Here is a 19,535-nt window from a genome sequence, read left to right on the forward strand (position 1 = left end):
TGGAGCATCAAATAATGAGCGTAATCTATTTATTTGATTAAGACACGGCTTATAGTTTACATGCAAGACAGTTCTCATTCATAATTCACTTGGACATTCCTGAGGTACTAACTTTACCCCAACTAGTGCTGTCAGATTAGGCACACAGAGAACATAGTCATTTTACTGCAACATTACATTCATTGTTGAACCTCAATAACTTTCGTCTAAGACTCTTTAGTTTAAAAGTCTTAGATGTTATAGTGTCAATCTCTGAATTTTTTTTAAAAATATGTGTGTGTGTGTGTGTGTGTGTGTGTGTGTGTGTGTGTGTACATGTGCATGTGCATGTGCATGTTCTGCATATGAAGGAGAGGCCAGTTCCTCTGGAACATAAATCCAATACAGGACAAAGTCCTCGGTTTCCATCATGAAACCTCAGCTCATCTGGAAGCCACTGAATCTGAAACACCACCATTCTTTTCCCTCACCACAGCGACCCATGGCATCTGTCACACAACTATCCCAACAAGCAACAACACTCCTTTGTCTTGAGAGGACAGAGCAGGGCTCGGCTGAAGAGAATAACTTGTAAATTCAGGAAAAGGAAGAGTGAGGGACAGGGAGCCAGAGACCCCACCATAAAACACACAGAAAGGAACCGCGGATAATCAGGTGAATGTGACGCATCACCATGGACGCTGGGTAGAATTTGTCACTTTAGGTGTGTTTGTGTGTGTGTGTGTGTATGTGTGTGTGTGTGTGTGTGTGTTTGTTTGTGAGTGAGTAAATCTAGAACCTCAGGATGGCCCTGATTAGTATGGGCACTAGCTACCTGGAGCACTGAAATGTGTGATACAGCATTTCAGAGGAGGGCATCCCTGTGTCTCCGTGTTTCTCTTGTGCATGAAATAAACTAAGTTTGCCTCATTGCCCCCTTTATCTCTCTCATTCTTTCATTTTACAATAAAGACCAATCACAGAACTTGGGGGAGTGTGTACCACGTATCAAGGCTGTGTCCTTACCACAGCGGCCTGGGTTCAACTCTGAGCTCAGCCCTTTGTTGCATATCATCCTCTCTCTCTCTCTCTCTCTCTCTCTCTCCCTCTCCCTCCCTGGTAAAGGAGTAGCAGGGTTGGGAAATTGTCTCCTGGAATACTTCAGCGTAAAATTTGTTTTCAAATCTGTTAAATACATTACAGGGGGAATGTGGAATGAAATGGGATTGTGTTTTTTTTTTGTGTGTGTGTGTTTTTCCACTCTGATGTAATGCTTCTTGATGACGTGTCTATTGGTATTGCATGTCATGAGGGGATCTAAATCATATTCAAATTCTGATCTTGTTGTGTGATAGCTGTATTGATAAAAATGAGAACCACAATGGAAAATTGTCTTCTTTTATGCTTGTTAAAGTTTTGTTTTAGTCTCCCATGAGTAGGTAAGTAACTTCTGGTCTCTTTGTTTCTATGATTCATAAAGTAAAAGGAACACTACAAAATTAATGTGTTTTCCAATACAATAAAGCAAATACAGTTATGATATGCTGGGCAACCTCATCATCTCATTGCAGCTACTTTTGTACTGCAACTGCAGAATATGATGTCATCATCAATCTGCAATCCTTCAATCAAAGGTGTGGATTGTAGGTGTCACACACACACACACACACACACACACACACACACAAATACACACGCACACATACATACACACACACACACACACACACACACACACAGAGAGAGAGAGATAGACCATGGTTGAGTGTGGTTGAGTGTGTAACTCTAGCTGGCCCAGGCTGCCCTACCAGGCCAGTAGATTCAGGTGGGAGTGGTCCTGTCCCAGGGGGGTGATGTATCCAGGACAGGTTATAAGATCTGCAGTCTACGGTGGCCCTCTGGGGACACACAGAACTGGGTCCTCATTGTTCACCAGCGTCATTGTGCACCAGGGTTTCCCATGGATCAAATGTTATGGACTTCAAACCCCGGGGTCTCAGCGCACTCGTAACTGTTGTTCAGTGGGCACGCTGGGAGACGAGGGTACTCACACACACAGGCTGTTTCTCACTGATCTGAATAAGACCACACTGGATTTGGTCCCAGTTACCAACTCCTCGTCTGCCAGTGGATAAGGAGGGAGGGAGGGAGGCAGAGCAGATGCTTAAAATGTGGATAAGGAGAAGAGGGAGGCAGACAAGGGCCGAACAGTAAGGCGACAGAGAGGAGTGGAAGAGAGAAAGAGAGCATCTAAAGGAAGTACAAGAGGCAGAGGAAGTCTAGACACTTGTAACTGTAGGAGACCTGTGTTCAGGTCCAGGTTCTCCTACACAGGAAAACAAACATCCATCTGTCAGCCAAGAAGGAAGCCCTTCTGGACCAGCTGTTTTACGGTTTCAGGCCAAGGCACAAGAGAAGGAAACTCCTGAACAATTTTACAATGGAGACAAGTTCAGAAATAAGTACAGTTTAAAAAACGCCTGTAAATAAGTCCATTTCACCATTAGCGCAGATCTGTGCAAGGTTCAGAGGTCATAATTCAACCTTTGTATTTTCCACTTTTTCTTGTACATTTCTAATTCCAATCTAAAATGAATACCACAAATGAGCAGTGCAATAGTTTCACACTTATGAACATTTTAAATGGATGCAAAGCATTTTGGAATTGCACTTTTCATTTTCATTTATAGCAAAGCTTACTTCTTTCTCAAGAACCTGTGGTGTGATAGCAGTGTATATAACTCATGTTAGATAGCACATGCACTCGGTAAAAGGCAAAATGTTTTTTTTTTCCTCAGCAATTTTTGCACCGTGGTGCCAAGGGAGAATGACTAGAAACCTGACCGTAGCTTTGTTAACAATGTGTTTAAGGTTATGTTCCCTCTCAAAGAATAAGACACAACGATCAACTTTATTGTCCAGCATGGTGTAAGAGGCTCACTATTGTGAATATGAATAAAAGATGACAGGGTGACAATAAGATGAAAGAGAGATGATAACAGGGTGAAGGAAAGTTAAAGGAGAAACAGATCTCTGTATTTCAGTAAGTGTGTGGGAGTTCAGACTGTGTTAGTATCTCATCAGCAGAGCAGCAGTGGTTTGGTTTCAGTCTCAACACCTTACTCTCTATTTCAGTGAAACTGGAAGATCACAAGTGGAGATTCAAAATGGCCTGTAATAAAGAAACGAGAGAGGAATGCAGACCTTTAGATACAATTTTTTAAAAACAAAATTTGGTAAAACATCAACAACATCTTTGCAGAAAACTACTATGTATCATCAACAGAAATAAAACTAAAAGGCATGGCAATATATCTTATGTAGGAAAAAGGAAAAGCAGTGTGCATCAAACAGATTTTGCACAATGACATAAAATGCATGATCCTTGCTCGCTTCTCTGTCTCAGATTGGAGGCACAAGCTGAACGGTGATGTGTCATATAAGTAGACTGTCGCCCCACTCGTTTCAAGAAATCACAGTGAGAAAGATCTACCGAACAGATGCTTTCCACCAGCATTCTCCTTCTTGTCGAGCGGTGAACGGTCTACATATTTTTGCCTTGTTTCATGGGTGAAAAAAAAAACAAGATTTAAAACTGAGAAAAATAGTTGAGTATTTTTAGTTATTTTGTTTCATTCTCTTTCTCTCTTATGCTTTCTGTCTCTTGATTCCTCGTCTTGTTTGTAACTCTGTTATACAGTAACTGAGGTCTGAGGCCACTTCAGGAAGCCTAACTTGCAATTCCACTTATTTTTTGCCTTCCAGTTATCGTGCACTTTGTCCTAAGAACTGACAGATATACAAATAGATTACATAAGAGTTCTTATTGTTTTATTTTATTTTTTTTTAATTTTTAAAATTTTTTGTTTCCAAGAGAAGTATCTAAGTATCTACACTGCGTACAGTTCTTGGCTAAGAAAATCTGAAAAAAAAAAACCCAAAAAAACCAATGAATAAATACATAAATAAATACAAAATAAAAAAGTCACATATGTTTTAGTTTTAGTTTTATTATTGGTTTTATGAATAACAGCAGTAGCAAAGAGAAAAAAAAACAGTTCGATACTGTGGTCCAAAAACAAAAACAAGTATCTAACCCAAAACATAAGTGCATGTTTGTAAGCAGAACATAACAAAACAGAAAAGATGAATTAAAAAATCAAATCAAGTAAAATACTAGATGTCAACTGACATACACAGTATTGAATGCCAGTAATGCAGGATTTAAGTGATTCCATATTAGTGGATACATAAAAGCACCCTCAGCTAAACATAATATGTAACACCATATACATATATATATATATCGATCGATCGATCGATCGATAGATAGATACAAGCTACAGGTGAGGTGGTTATTGCTATATACGTAGGTTATTATGTTTGTCATGGTTCTGTATTTGGAGTTTGGTTTTGGACTATTGTTGAACTCTGTCTTTTGAGTTTCCCCTGGACTTTATTTTTGGACTTTGTGTACTTGTGTGTTCTTGGTCTCGTGCTCCTGGACTCTGTGTTTGTGGACTTTGTTCTTTGAGTTCGTTTCATGCTGTGTTTTCCTTATGTTTGGTGTTGTTTTCTTGGCCCTGCTGTGTTAGCCTACTCATCAGTATTTTCACCTGTGTCTTGTTCCACACCTGTCCTGAGTCTGTGATTGAAATCCCTGATTGTTCTGTTCCCTCCTCGGTGTTTCCCTCAGCCAGTCCTCTGTGTCCTCCAGTCTTGTGTTCCAGACCCTTCCCCAGGTTGTGTCTTGTTTCCCCAGTTAGTTCCCAGTGTATTTAAGTCCTGTCTCAGTGCAGTTCTTTGTCCGGTTATCGTCTTTGCTCCCATGTGTTGCTTCTTGAGTTCCCACTGTTTCCTAGTGCTTCAAGTGTTCCTGGTCTTTTTGAGTTACTAATTAAATATTTTAGTTCTTTTGAGCCTGGTTACCTGCCTGCCTCTGCATTTGTGTCATACCTCATACCTACCTCAACACAACACAGCTTTAGACATAAACATGAAAACTGTCTCTTCCTGAAAATTCCTTTAATAATATCACTAAGACAGTTGCTGCATTTAAATAACAGTCTTTGCTGAGGTGTGTTCCATCCTGCTCTCCTCTGCTCTCAAATCCCTGTAATAGGTTGTTTCAGGAAACAGCAGAATTCACCCCATCTGGTGGTGACAATTGTAAATTTGATTTTCATAAGGAAAAAAACACAGCTGACAACAGGTGAGGGGTATTGCTTGACTATTTAACCAAACTGAGAGCTGCAGCTAGCGATGGTTATTCCCATGATGCCAGACAATTATATATAATATATAACTGACCTGATCTGCTCACCTGCAGAATGTGTTTCTCAAAACAATGACAATAACTCTACACACTGCACATCCAGATTGTCATCTCACATCACAAAAGACACGAGTGTGAATCAAACTGACCATGCATCATCCCAGGCCCTTTCTGTGAAGTGTTTGCATGAGTGAATGAATGAACACGCCTACACACTGTAAAACTCCTAAATTTAGAGTTTCTCTGGTGTGACTCACTGAGCAGGAGAATGCATGAAACAAAAGGTGACAAAATAGTCCAGTCCAGTGGCAGAAAAAAAAATGCTCTTATGTTTATCTGCCATTGTGTTTCTCCCACAGTCCTGCCGCAGACTGAAGGAGTGAATGGATGAAGGATGAAGGAATTTCATCCTACAGCTCTGTGCAGAGCAGAAAAAAGGGTTTGTAGACCTGAATGGCAGTAGATAAGACACTAATCCAATATCCAATACACCTCACGAGAGAGAGAGAGAGAGAGACAGAGAGAGAGAGAGAGAGAGAGAGAGAGAGACAGAAACACAGAGAGACAGACAGAGAGAGAGAGAGAGAGAGAGAGAGAGAGAGAGAGAGAGAGAGAGAGAGGGTTAAGGTGAAGATACATGCTGACAGGTGGCCTCACTAAGCTGCTCCTGACACTGTTGCAGCACCTGCTACTACGGCTAGGCTTTATGTGCACTGCAAAGACACATGCATGGATCAGGGCACTTAACCTTCCTGTGCAGAGAGAAAGGCAGACACACAGCAGCAGAGTGAAAGAGAGGAAAACCGCAACAAAAAAATATGAGCCGAAACTGCAAACAGAGGAACTAGGAATAAAGTACCCTTTATATAAACAGTGAAGATACAGAAGCCTTTTTTGTTGTTTGTTGATGTGAACCCCAACACCACTGTACAGCCCAGATGGAGCTGATGGACAGTTTTCTAGAGGACTGGCCGGAGTCGCTAGAGCTTTTTGGGTCGGTGTGGATGGATGCACTGGAGGAGGCGAGCGTTACGGACGACTGGTCTGTGTGTCTGAACCTGGTTCAGCACTTGTGTCTGGACCTTCTGGGCCACATGGACTTCCTGCTGGATCACTGGGCCGTGTGCTTCAACGTGCTGGGCCCGCTGTACGCTGATGACCCCTATGTGGTGATGTTCCTCCACAGCTAAAATGGGTTGAGGATGCTGTTTTGTAACTTTTTTTGTTTTAGATTTTTAGATTGAAAAGCCTTTGAAGCACCATTTTGAGATAAAACCACAACTTTTCACTGTAATGAATACATTTTTTAGTCAGGAAGCAGCCAATGTAGGTGAGGGGATCCTTTCTGCCTTTTTAGTGCTGCTTAGTTTGTTTTGCAATTAGGGCTGGGAGACAAAATCAAATGTCACAAATAGGGGTGACTACTGGTATTTTGTAAGATATTTCCACATAAGAGATTTTAAATAAACAACAATTAATAATGTGAATATGTTGACCAAGCTGGTAGAGGCAGATAGAACAGCTACAACAGTCTAATAAGTTCAGAAAATAACCTGCAGTCATTAATGCAGCCTTTAAAACCAGGAAAAGAGAAATCTTAAACCATTATCATAATGCATCAGAATAAAATGTATCTTCATATTCAAAATATCTAGTCTCATCATGTTAAGAGATCAACATATTAACATCAACATATTTGTGAGCATATTGTGAGCATACCGTTTCTGCACAGTTGAGTAACAGGCAAGATGGGACAAATCAGGTCTGACCTCCTCTTTGTTCCTAAATATAGTAAATACAGTGCATCTCCCCTTGAGAAATAGGCCACTAATTCCTACTTTTGCAAGTTTTCTCTGCAGCCTCTATTTTGCCTACAATACCCAGAATTCCATGTTCAGCGTGCGTATCCACGCGTATGATCGTTACGCAATGCTGGTTCAAAGATTGTGTACACTTCGAGGTTTCCACGTTTCGGGAACACGATGTGACTGCAAGTTTATGAGTTGACAGAGCGGAGGATCTCAGCCGGAGCGCAGAAACTCGGCGGGTAAGCACGAAAACACCTCACTTCTGCTTCTTGCGACTGTATCCGTCCACGGAATACAACTTAACTGGAAGATTGTGATCAGAAGATCTTAATAATTGCAGGCATGCATTAGAAATGAGCAGCGATTGCAACCAATAACATTAGACAGTCATAATGAGCCAATGGCAGAGGCAGAACTCGTGAAAATAATCAGCCGAGCCTCCCTTGGAACTGGGCGCCTGACTACACCCGTATGAAGTACTGTTAATCTTATCGCCTGGTAATAATATTTTTAAAAGAATAGGCTATTGCACAAAAATTACAGCCGAATTATAAATGTTGTATTTTATGCTATAGGGATATTATACTGATATTGTAGTGATAAATTAAGACAACAAATACCATAAACTATGATAAGGTCACTAAAACACACATAGGACCTCAGCAGGAATGTTACTGGGACATTTTGGTTCCCTTTTTTTTTTTTTTTTTTTTTTTTTTTTTTAACATTGTCAAGTTAGTCACTGTTTGCTGCAAAGATCATATGTTTAATCCCACCAGAATTAAAGATTAAACACACATATGACTTTTTGTCTCTACTGGGACAGTTGTGACCCCTCCCCTACTGTTTTGCCTCCTCCTCTTTCTCCTCCTCCTCCTCAGCCCTCCCCTGCCCTGCCACTTAATCACATGCACTGGGTCGGTTTGCCCTGTGTGATCAGGTCATACTACTTTTCTCCCTGACTCTGTTCTCCAGATAAGAGGTGATATCCAATCTACTCTGTGAGTTCCTCCAATACGTTTCTTCTGTGTATCTCTCTCCCTCTCCCTCCCCCAGTCTGCCATCATGAATTCCTGACGCCTGTCTCTGTATCCCCGCCATCGCTATGAGTGGTGCTGCCCTGGCCGTTGTGGTCATCGTGGTCTTCTTCTTGGCCCTCTACCTCCTCCAGCGCTATGGAGACTTGCGGAAGCAGCAGTGGATGGTGCTGTTGGGAACGCTGCTGTCCTGGTACCTCTCCTTCCTCATCGTCTTCATCCTGCCGCTTGATGTCAGCACGGTATGACTACTAACTACTATAGCTGTTTGGTGTGTGTGTGCTCAGGAAAAATACAGGACAGAGGTTTTATTTGTGTGTGTGAATGTGTATATGTATGGATGTATGGATGTGGGACCCTCTGATTGTTTACACTGTTGCCTGATCTTCTGTTTCATTCTCTGTTTATAAATTTGTACCTCAATCCTCTTTTTAGACCATCTACAAGCAGTGTAAGCTTGATAATAGTGAACATCCGACTCCAGTGACCCGGGGAAGTCCCTCCAATCAGACAGACACCAAATTATCTGTTTATCCAACTGTCAGGTAAATGCAACACTTTTTTGATTTTTGAATTACTGAAGCAGTGGTTTGCATGTTTCCAGGAAATTCAGGCTCATACAGTTTGTTGACTCCAACATGCTTGATAAAATATCACCTTTTCAGTTAAAAGCATGTATGAAGATGAATGCCCTTATTTTCTAATCAACTTAGTTTTACAGTTGTATCCATGACAATAATTATGTTAATAAAACATCAAAACTACACATAAATTTCACAATTCTGACTTGCATTGCTCCTCAGGGAAAGATCAGGCAAGCATTCTTGGCATTTACCGTAAACAAGAGATATCGACAATGCTGTGTGTGTGTGTGTGTGTGTGTGTGTGTGTGTGTGTATGTGTGTGTGTATGTGTGTTTCAGTGTACCTACGGTATGTGAAGAGCCGTGGAGCTACATTCCCGATGGCGTCCTACCAGTGTTCTGGCGAGTTGTGTACTGGACTTCGCAGTTTCTCACCTGGTGATTCTGACATCACTCACTCACTCACTCCTTCACTTACTCACTCACTACCTCACTCACTCACTCTGTTCACTGTCCTGTGTTGATGCTCATATGCATGCTGGTGTGTGTTTATGTGTGTGCAGGCTGTTGCTGCCCTTCATGCAGTCCTACGCACGGTCAGGGGCTTTCTCCAGGGTTGGAAAGATTAAAACAGCCCTTATTGAAAATGCAATCTACTACGGCACCTACCTCCTCATCTTTATCTCATTGCTCATCTACCTGGCTGCTCACCTGCACTGGCAACTCACCTGGTGAGTGACGTATGCTGTTGTCCGAGGCATTGATAGCCATTCTGGGAATCATCACACTCGGCATCTGTCCTACATTTGCACTGCAAAAACAGACAAATAGAATAGCAAGGACATGTATTCTGTTTTCATCTTGTTTCTTCTCCTCCTCTTTTTTCTTTTCCTTTCTTTTATTTCTTTTATTTATTTTTTAATATGGCACAATTCACTGCTTTCACCTCCTCTGGATGTTATGAAAGATCAGTTACTAAATCCTACATGCCATCAGCCACCATTACAATGGTTACATCAAATTTCCTGTTTTTTTTATCCTTTCTCTGTCTTTATTCTCGAACATGTGCCTCATTTTTTTGCTCAGATACACTGATTAAGTGTTAACCTCTTCCTTGAAATTCCTAGGTTAACCTTTAAGGCAAAAATTAAAATACAAATGACACAGAAATGAGAGTGTCTTTCTTCAATTACCTCCTCTTGGGATGTCATTGTCTTCCTTGTACCTTTATTACTAAGTGTCGACCAATAGCAGTCAAGCCAAGAAATTCAGGGAGACTTTTGTTTAAATGTCAAAGAAAAGAACATTATTGAGAATTGGTGATTTGGGTTGCACGATGTTAGTGTTTTTCTCCCCATGCCCGTGTGTTGATTTGTTTGCCTCTGTAAAACGTGAGCAGGTCGCAGCTCCAGACCATCGGCATCACAGCGGCCAACACCTGGGGTCTCTTCCTCCTAGTGCTGCTGCTAGGCTACGGCCTGGTGGAGATCCCTCGCTCCTACTGGCTCTCATCTTCCCATGGTTACCTGCTGGCCAAGACCTACTTCAAGGCAGCCAAAATGGCCACTGAGAAGGCGGAGGCCGAGGAGAACTTGGCAGATGTTATGGAGGTGAGAGCACTGAAAATGGGGTTGGAATCATTCTCTGAGTAAATTTTAATATCGGTAGTTGTAGTGGGACTTCGGCAGTAACATCTGCCAAAGTCCCACTCTCATAAAAGCCTTTTTGTTTTGAAAACCTCATATCTCCAAAATGTCAACTTGCCAGGAGCTAAGAACAACATTCTGGTATTTAGTTTCACCACCATGTATTTTTTAAGTTCATTTTTAGTTTTGAAAGGGTTTCATAAACACAAGTTTTCTTGATTTTTTTTTCTTAACTCATTGAGGACAATGTAATTCTCCATTTGTAGTTACATTAAAATCACAAAAACGAGGAGTTAAGAGTTTTTATTTTATCTGACAATCAAAATCAAGCAAAATCACAACACCACTTTTTCAGTTTTCCAGGAATCAGGATCTTTTCAGTGGTTTGGCCCAGTCATCCTTCATGTATTGTGACTAGGCTATGCTAAAAATTATTTTTTACTGTAATACAAAATAAACATTTCTCTCTATCAGGAGGTGGCAAGTGTCCATGAATCTGTCAAGCACAACCACTGTCTCAGGAAGTTTGTGGACACCATTGTGACAAAGGTGAGAAGCTTAAACCTCTACATGTGGTAATACAAGTCCATTTTACTACCTGCCCATTTATATCCCATTTTACAGGCAAGGTTTGACCGTTAGAGTATTTTCTTCTGGTAATCACTCCACATTTATGTGGCATTTAAAATGGAAACTTTAAAATGGCACACATTTGATCAACATGTTACTGAACTTGTTTAGTGCTGCTCCTCTCCATTGAGAAACACCAAAGTAGAGTCTCTGTTATCAGTGAGGGATTTAGAGCGCATCATCCATGCTTTTATTACTTCCTGCCTGGACTACTATAGTCATGCAATGCATTATTTTCCTGCCTCAGCTTCGAGGCTGTGGTGCAACTTCAGTTAGTTCAGGATGCAGCTGCAGAGCTCCTGTCAGAGGCCAGACGCAGCTCTCACATCACTCCTGGTCTGGCTGCTGTTCACTGGCTGCCTCTGACAATTCATTACATTTTAAAATCCTTGTGAGTACATGTGACCTGGATCCCAGTTTTATTTGTGAATTGCTAAACACTTACATCCCAGGCTGGTCCTTGAAATAAGGTTTTTTGGCAGTCCCTTTCTCTAGACTCAAAGGAATACTCCAGTTTTTTGGTCAAAATACCCTTTTTCCTACTTACCCAGACTGAGACAAGATGTTTGTTACCACTTTCACATCTGTAGATCTTGAAAACTTGAAGTCTGTGGGAGTCATTAGACAAGCTCTGTCAATGTGAAAAAATAAACCTTACAGCAACGCCGAAGCTGTCTTGCTCACACAATGTCTCCTGCATATTTGAATTAAATGCCTTGGAATTAAAAAAAAAAAAAAAGTGAGAGAGTCATAGAAGTTAATTTGTGCTGGATCTTCCTACTTCTTCAGTGGTGCACATTTTATATGAGTCACTAATCATTAATGCGTATGTGCTTTTGTACTTTTATGTGCTTTTGTAATTTTCTGATTCCTGTATTACAATAATGTCAAGAAATTCAAAATTCATGTTTTGAAATTTAAATAAAATGTTACCGACTTATTTACTGACATTTACAGTCCTGGTTTTGTAGACAGTTGCTCATTGACTTCATCTGATTTCAGTGCCCTACTGAGTACCAGGAGCACATGAGCGGAGATGTGGAAACCTGTGGTGGTGGAGCTGGTAACCAACAAAATGTCCTTCCCACCAAGAGGAGCCTTGTCAAGCTTCATAAACAAGTAACTTTGAATATTTCTAAGTGTTGTAGCACTCCGATTTTGAAGGAAATGCCACAAAAAAATTGCAAGCATGAGGCCTGACAGCATATATTCATTTGAGTGATTACTCTTGCTGTTGGTGTGTGTTTCAGGTGATCTCTGCAGTGCAGAGGCAGGGTCAGACTCAGGTGCAGTGGTCTATCCTGTTAGACCAGGCCTTCCATCTAGAGGACGTAGCTAAGAGCCAGAGCAGCGCAGCCCACCAGTTCCTCCACAGCTTCCCCTCGGCACAACACCGCGGCTGGTTCCGCAGGTTTATCTACACTCCTACAGCAGGTGAGGTCGAATTGTACTCAAATGTCTGAATTTTCTTTCCACATCAGGGGGAGGATTTTTGCTTAACAAGCTCTCTTACTGAAAATGCCAAATGACAATGGATACACTCACTAGTGCAATATGTTGTATAGATGCAGCACAATACTACACGATCCATGCATGCTAAACAGAAACACACACCGTACACACACACACACATACTACCAATGTCAAGTATTATTGTTTTAAATAGCACCATGACATAATGGAGGACAACAATATAATATACAGCATTGACAGCATAAACCAGGATTCATGGCACAGAACTGACAACACACCAGCCAGTGTATCTACATCAGTTAATTTGTTTATTTGAATTTATCTCTAAAGGCAGGCAAAGACTCTGTGAACACGTGTCAAACTGTCCTGTATTGTTCACACACAAGTCATTGCTTTTGTCTCATTGCATCTCTGAACCCACACATAGCTCATGTACCATTCTGCTCAACATAAACAGTGTCTAAGTGGGGCATTGCAGAAAAATATTTGATGCTGGGCATGGCTTTACAGTGTAAAATGTATTATAGTGTTTTTCTTGACAGCTTTTCTCCTGAAACTGTTATTCTGTTTGTAGCCATGCCTTGCCTCATGTTGAGCCAGTGTTTGGCTTTTGTAATCAGTCATATTTCATGTATCAGGCATATTTACTGGACAGTCACTCCATTGCCAATATGATTTAGGTTTCTCCATGATCATGGCTACATAAAACCAGTTTGCAAAACCTGTATTCAGTTTGTATTTTCTCACTCAGTCAGCTCTTCAGCAATGTGCCTGTAGTGTTTTCCATTAACAGGCCAAACAAAACCCAGAGGTTTTTCCCCTGCAGTTGAATGTGGGTGGTCGGTCTCTACCTTTAAGAGCTGCTAACCTTAAAATAATTGCATCTGGCTTGGTTTGAATGAAGAGTTTCAGTGTCCAGTTATGGTTAAATCAGAGGTTTTCCACACCGACAGGAATGAAATTCTATAGGAAACATAATGTTTGGGCCGTGGATACGGTCAAATTTACAGATTCTGAATGTCTGCGCAAAATATTGACTATTAGCACAGCTTCAGTAGAAACATATGGTCATGGAAAGCAGATTTAAAAAAAAAAAAAAACTCAAAGTAATAGAGAGGTGTAGCACTCATAGAATGAAAATCCATAGAAAGGACTCCTCCTGATGTAACTATTTTGTATGTATGTACACATCATGAAAAATTGTAGGAAATCATTGTTTCATTGGAGGACAGTGTATGAGAAACAGAATTCAAATAGTTTGGCAATAATATACTCATCTTTGTTTTTCCAGTATGTGTATGCATCCATCCATCTCCATATGTGTCACATGTAAGTTCTGTGTCCATGTTTGTCTGTGTCTTTGTTTACGCTCCCTCCTCAGAGTGGTACTGGGAGTGTGTGTTGAGGCAGAGTTTCTACAGGGCGCTGGCGGTGCTCTTGTGTCTCCTGTCCGTAGCCGTGGTCTGGTCGGAGTGCACCTTCTTCAGCACACAGCCTGTCCTCTCCCTCTTCGCTGTCTTCATCCAGATGGCCGAAAAGCAACACAACTACATTTGTATCGAGGTGGGCAGATAAACATGGAGGCGCACAGAAACACATACAGAGCAAGCCAACACACACATCCGAGCACATAGCCAGACATAAATGAAGCAAAAACACTGAAAAAAGTTGCAACCTGTTGCAACCTATTTTTTTTCTATACAAATCATCTCATTTCAAGAGTTTTTTTTCCTTCCATAAGTGTAATTTTGTGATGCATGCAGGTGGGGTCATTTACTTTATTCTCTTGTCACTCACCATTTTAACACTTATTTCTTGAACATTTCTGAAAAAATGAAGCTGCTCAAGTGGAGTTGTATCACCTTCATGGCAGCATTTAGTGCCAAAATGCAAACTGGGTCTTGTATCCTCAGATACAGTTAGGCATCACTGACCTGTGCCATTCAATGCATTTCAGGAGTTATTTTGTGATAAAGTGTTACAATTTAAGTGTTACATTTATTTATTGTGTACTCACTTTCCCCAACCTGCATTATCTGGTTATCTCAGTCTGTGACTTCCTACATATTCCATATTTTTCCTTTTATGATTGTTGGACAATTGTGCAAATTAGTCACTTTAATTTGCTCATTATCAAACACCCAGATGTGAAAAGTTATTTTTGTCCCTGGCCCGAATGAGCCTGTGTATAGCACAGCATTACGTTAATTTGTACTGAATTCTTTTCAATTTACCTGCCTCATCTTTCTACCTGTTGTGTTTCCTCTCCACCAGATGGCGTGCTTTGTCAGTATCCTCTTCCTGTGTGTGTGTGTCTACTCCACAGTGTTCAGGATACGAGTTTTCAATTACTTCTACCTGGTGCCACATCACCAGACTGATGCTTACAGTCTGCAGTTCAGTGGCACGTATGTCCCTGCTACAATCCAAAATTCTTTGAAATGCTTTGTAATGCTTTTGCTTTAAGCCAGTGTGGCCATTAGATTTAGATTTGTAGTAAACGTGATGCATAGACTGAGATATCTCTGTATTCTGTTCATGACACCTCCAGACAATTTGTGTTAGACACAGTTCTGAAGGCAGAACCTGACTTTGGTCTGTTTGGTCACGCCAGGTTTCACTCAGGTGTTATGATCGAGTTCAGACCTGCTTTCTTTTCTCCTCTCTGATCAGGTTGTTTTGTCGTTTGACTCCTCCTCTGTGCCTCAACTTCCTGGGTCTGATTCACATGGACTCTGCCATCTCCCATCAAGACAGAATACAGACCTCCTACACTTCTGTGGGTCTGCACGCACACCCACACACACACACACACACTAAACCCATACACACAAACTCTAGACACCTAGACAAGTCTAATTTGGATAGTGTGCAGACCAAACAGACCGATATACTAGAAGTGTGACACTATTTTAATCATGCCCCGTATTCCTCTCTCTCCGTCTCCCGCTCTCTGCCAGATCATGGGCTCAATGCGACTGTTGTCCTTCATATCTGATGGGTTTTACATCTATTACCCAATGCTGGTATTGCTGCTGTGCTTTGCCACTTATTGCAAGTAAGCCTTAGACATTTAGAAACCACTATGTGGATAATTTCAATACAATACTGCAGTTAAAATTTTAATTATGTGCTAAATGAAAATTGTTAAATTGCCTTGATGATATGAGTGGTTAATTAACTTGATGTAGCTGTGGCTATCTTATTGTTTGTGTGTGTTAGTCACCACCAGCTCCTTCTTGCTTGCTCCTATAGCTTGACTCTCTGGAGAACTAGTTGAATAAAACTCAACTAGTTAAACTGCATGGTGTAACCTAACTCAGTTTATGTCCTGTCTGTTTTATGTGTATTTGTTTGTGTGCCAAAGATTATTTTTGAAAAGAAGAAAAAAAAATCACTGATTTTATATGTGTTAAATGGGATTATTTCTATGTATCATTTTGCCAGCACTGGTCATGTTGTCCCCTTCTGGTGTGACTGATGTGCTGCAGCTTTTTTCCACTGAATATTTATTAGATAGTGCTTATGCAGAATGTGTCAACTCTTAAAAGCTTTTAGAGGTCCAATTCTTACCAACCAAAGAACCTAAAAAAAAAAAAAAAAAAAAAGAAAAGTTAAATATGTGACCTTAGTTTTTCATTTGCAGCTTGGGCTCTCGCTGTTTGAACCTCTTGGGCTTCCATCAGTACATCACCGATGATGACTTGACCTCTGACCTGGTGGATGAAGGCAGAGAACTCATCAGAAGAGGTACAGAAGCTTCATTCACTCGTCTCATCCTCCTCATCTTTCTAAAACTTCTGCTCATTGTTTGACTCATTCAGTCGTATATTTTGCAATTCCAGACTTGTTCATTTCTTTGCCCCTTTATTGTTTTTAGTAAATGTTCTTGCTATACTTTTTAGATGAGGCTGACTCTTTCAGTTATTCATTGGCTCATTCGTTTACATTAATTTGTTTACGGCTCAGTTCAAATCCATTTGCACTTGAGGTATTCATTCTTCTATCTGCTCAGTTACTGCAATTCTGAGCAACACTGCAGCATGCACAGTGAATTATCAACATTTGACAGTAAAGTTTCAAAAGAAGGTCATTAATTTTTCTTATAATAAAAAAGCTCTGTAATTTTTGTTGTTTTAAATTTATTTACTCATTCAACAAAGTCATTCAACAATCAGTGGTCCATAAATAACATGTGCATATGGAAACAGGAAAAAATGCATATTAATACAGTGAGAGCTAAAAATGTAATTAAAATGTCTACTTTAAAACACTCAATAATTTGTGGTTTCTTTGTAGAGAGAAGAAAACGACAGAGGATCGAAGATGGGGAGAAGCACAGATGGGTTAGAAGAATTAATTCTGTCATGTCATTTCTCTGACATTGCCCTAAGATGACAACATTACTCACATAAAGCAACCAACCTGCTGACTCACTGATTGTACTTGTGTGTGTGTGTGTGTGTGTGTGTGTGTGTGTGTGTGTGTCTCAGAGCTGGAGGGAGCGGTATGGGGTCCAGGGAGCTGTAGGACGGATCAGAAACGGTTACTCTGAGTTAAAGGACAGCGACAGCAGCCTTTTCACCAAGACCAATAAAACCGGTAAAGCCCTGAAAAAAAAAAAAAAACAACTTTAATCAAACAATAAAATAATTTAGTGTGCACAGTTAGAGAAACAGAAAGGCCTTGGGACACCAACATGCCATATTTTCCCCCTTTATTGCACTTCAGGCCAATGGATGGATATAATTCAATATGCAGGAGTATGTATGAGAGAGAGTTAGTTTTTTGTAGAAATTAAAGATTAGAACAATTTAACAATTATCTGTGGACAGGTTCAGTTTAACAGAGGAGATTCCTTCTCCAACACAGGGAACTAAACATCTGCCCATAAAGGTTTACAGTTAAGGATACACGATATTGGATTTTTTGCTGATAATCTGGCATGCCAATATTTTCCAACTTTTTCTGCCGATGCGAATATAGGCCCACATATTTTTTCCATCTAATAACAGAGAACATCAAGTCTCTCTCGTTGTGGAATTACCCACTTGCAGATGCTGACATAACATGCAATACTTTTCAAAATGTACACATTCACTGGGCAAAATAAGAAAACTACTTCATCTAAGGTTGTGTAAAACATGCCATATTTATTTTTATACAACATTTTCTCATATAAAACTGTAAAATTCATCCCACTCAAACAGGCTTAAACAGCTTAAACACTTAAACAGCCACAACCCAGGCAAATTTAACCCATTTCACACTTGGGTATAAACTTTCATTTGTGGCCAATGCCTATATTTCATTTTATAGCCAATATCGGCCTGATGTGTTTGTATGCTTGTGCTTATATTCAGTATATTGTTATGTTTGTGTCTCAGCTTTTCAGTTCTCTTGGAGAGACAGAGAGAGGACAGAGCAGCAGGTGGGCCTGCTGCACGACAGTGGCAGTAATGAAAACCTCACAGGCTCACCAACCAGGTATGGGCCTGATTTACCTCATATCATATCAGACTACAACTCCCATAATCAATCACATATTAAATCAAACATGGTGCTTAGTTGAAGGTATGAGGAAATGGCACCACCAAACAGAAGCAGACATTAGAAAAACAAATAACAATAAGATGGCATACAGAACTATGTTTAATGAAAAAAACTTCCTCATTCTTCAACATCATCTCTGTATATCTCTCTTTCATTTCAGGTGCACATGAGGACATCACCTCTCTGTCGTCCTCTCAGATCAACATCTTTGATGAGCTTTCATACACTGAAGGCAAGACGAGTCACAAAGAAGTCACAAAGAATTATGCGGGTCTTGAAAGGACTTTCTCACGATGGGATATAATATCTCAGAAAAAAAAGAAAATTATGTACCTGAGATGCAAGCAGAAAATGGATGAATGTGAAAACATTACCTGTCAGCACTGTCATTGCTATCGTAACTGCTATAACTGGATTATTGTAAAAGGAACACTGTAACAGAAATTTTAACGGGATTGGACCTTTATCTTACTTTGTCTCATTCAAACTCTTAACATGTTTGTGCTTATTAGCCATCTCTTTTTAATGTGGTATTTCTCTAGCTGTTTTCATAAAGAGCAGATTAATGATGAACTGGATGACATATGGCAAAGTTATGCACCAAACTGTGGGGAAAAAAAACACATATTGGCTGACTACACCAGCTAATATGAACAACACTAAATAACACATACCAGTGGTACATGGCAATTCATTGTTTTGTGAAAAAGTGTAACAAAAGTTCATGCCGACAGTAAGAGTTGTCACTATGAAGTCAATGAAATGCACCACTACAGTCAAAGCAAAAAAAAAAAAAAAAAAAAAAAAAAAAAAAAAAATCTGTTTACACTCCCCTCAAAGGGAACACTAATCAACGTATTTCTCATGTTTGGCATTTAGTGTCTGAATCCTGTTTGAGATATATTTGCTATTAAATGACAAGAATTTTCCTATCTAATGAATTCTACAGCCTGTTTTCTGTACAAAATGGGCATTTGTGTGTTCAACAAGAATTATGATCATGCACGAAAAGAGAAGTATACTGTAGTCCTTTGTTGGATTATGAATAGCGTAGGGGTGAGGCACATATGAAACAATGTTATTGCATTTTTTTTTTACATATGGAGAAGGAAGTGTTGCATGGCTCTACTGGCTCATTTAACAGGTGCTCTTTAGAGAGGCAGGTAAAAGTCCATTTAGAAACAAAATCCCAGATGTCTTGCTTGATATTAATCTTTAAGTGACGGAGACAACCATGGCCGAAACAAAAGCACTCCGCCTTTGAATGAAGCAAAATAATTATTTAAGGCCTTGCTCAAGCAATAAATAATTCATTCAGGGCCATCCTTGGATGACAGTAATGAAGGCTCCAAGCTAAAATGTGCTGTTCTATTAATAAAGTTGTTCTCTCTGCAACAAGTGTTGCTGGATGATCTCTGGGGCAGTCATATGCTCAGACTCAGCCTCTGTTTCAAATGAAACTGAAACAAAACAAGTTAAGGGCCCAACCAGACCTTGTGGTGAAGTTGTTAGTTATGTTGTGTGAAACTGAACAGGCTGGAGGCTGAGAGT

General features: G+C 40.2%; 1 protein-coding gene across 1 annotated transcript; it reads left to right on the plus strand.

Annotated features, from left to right (window-relative positions):
• The first annotated feature begins 6,941 nt into the window (after nucleotides 1-6,941).
• LOC115365318 (LMBR1 domain-containing protein 2-B-like) lies at nucleotides 6,942-18,921 on the plus strand. Its single transcript, XM_030060274.1, has 18 exons — nucleotides 6,942-7,301; nucleotides 8,119-8,341; nucleotides 8,535-8,644; nucleotides 9,022-9,120; nucleotides 9,246-9,413; nucleotides 10,082-10,292; nucleotides 10,803-10,877; nucleotides 11,961-12,077; nucleotides 12,209-12,392; nucleotides 13,813-13,994; nucleotides 14,706-14,839; nucleotides 15,105-15,210; nucleotides 15,392-15,489; nucleotides 16,078-16,181; nucleotides 16,731-16,777; nucleotides 16,925-17,033; nucleotides 17,819-17,918; nucleotides 18,145-18,921. Exons 2-18 carry the CDS (start codon nucleotides 8,168-8,170, stop codon nucleotides 18,152-18,154), a joined length of 2,028 nt encoding a protein of 675 aa, XP_029916134.1. The 5' UTR covers nucleotides 6,942-7,301; nucleotides 8,119-8,167; the 3' UTR covers nucleotides 18,155-18,921.
• Nucleotides 18,922-19,535: the final 614 nt, after the last annotated feature.

The sequence above is a fragment of the Myripristis murdjan genome, chromosome 9 (genome assembly GCF_902150065.1).
Source record: "Myripristis murdjan chromosome 9, fMyrMur1.1, whole genome shotgun sequence".
In the NCBI taxonomy this organism is placed as follows: domain Eukaryota; kingdom Metazoa; phylum Chordata; class Actinopteri; order Holocentriformes; family Holocentridae; genus Myripristis; species Myripristis murdjan.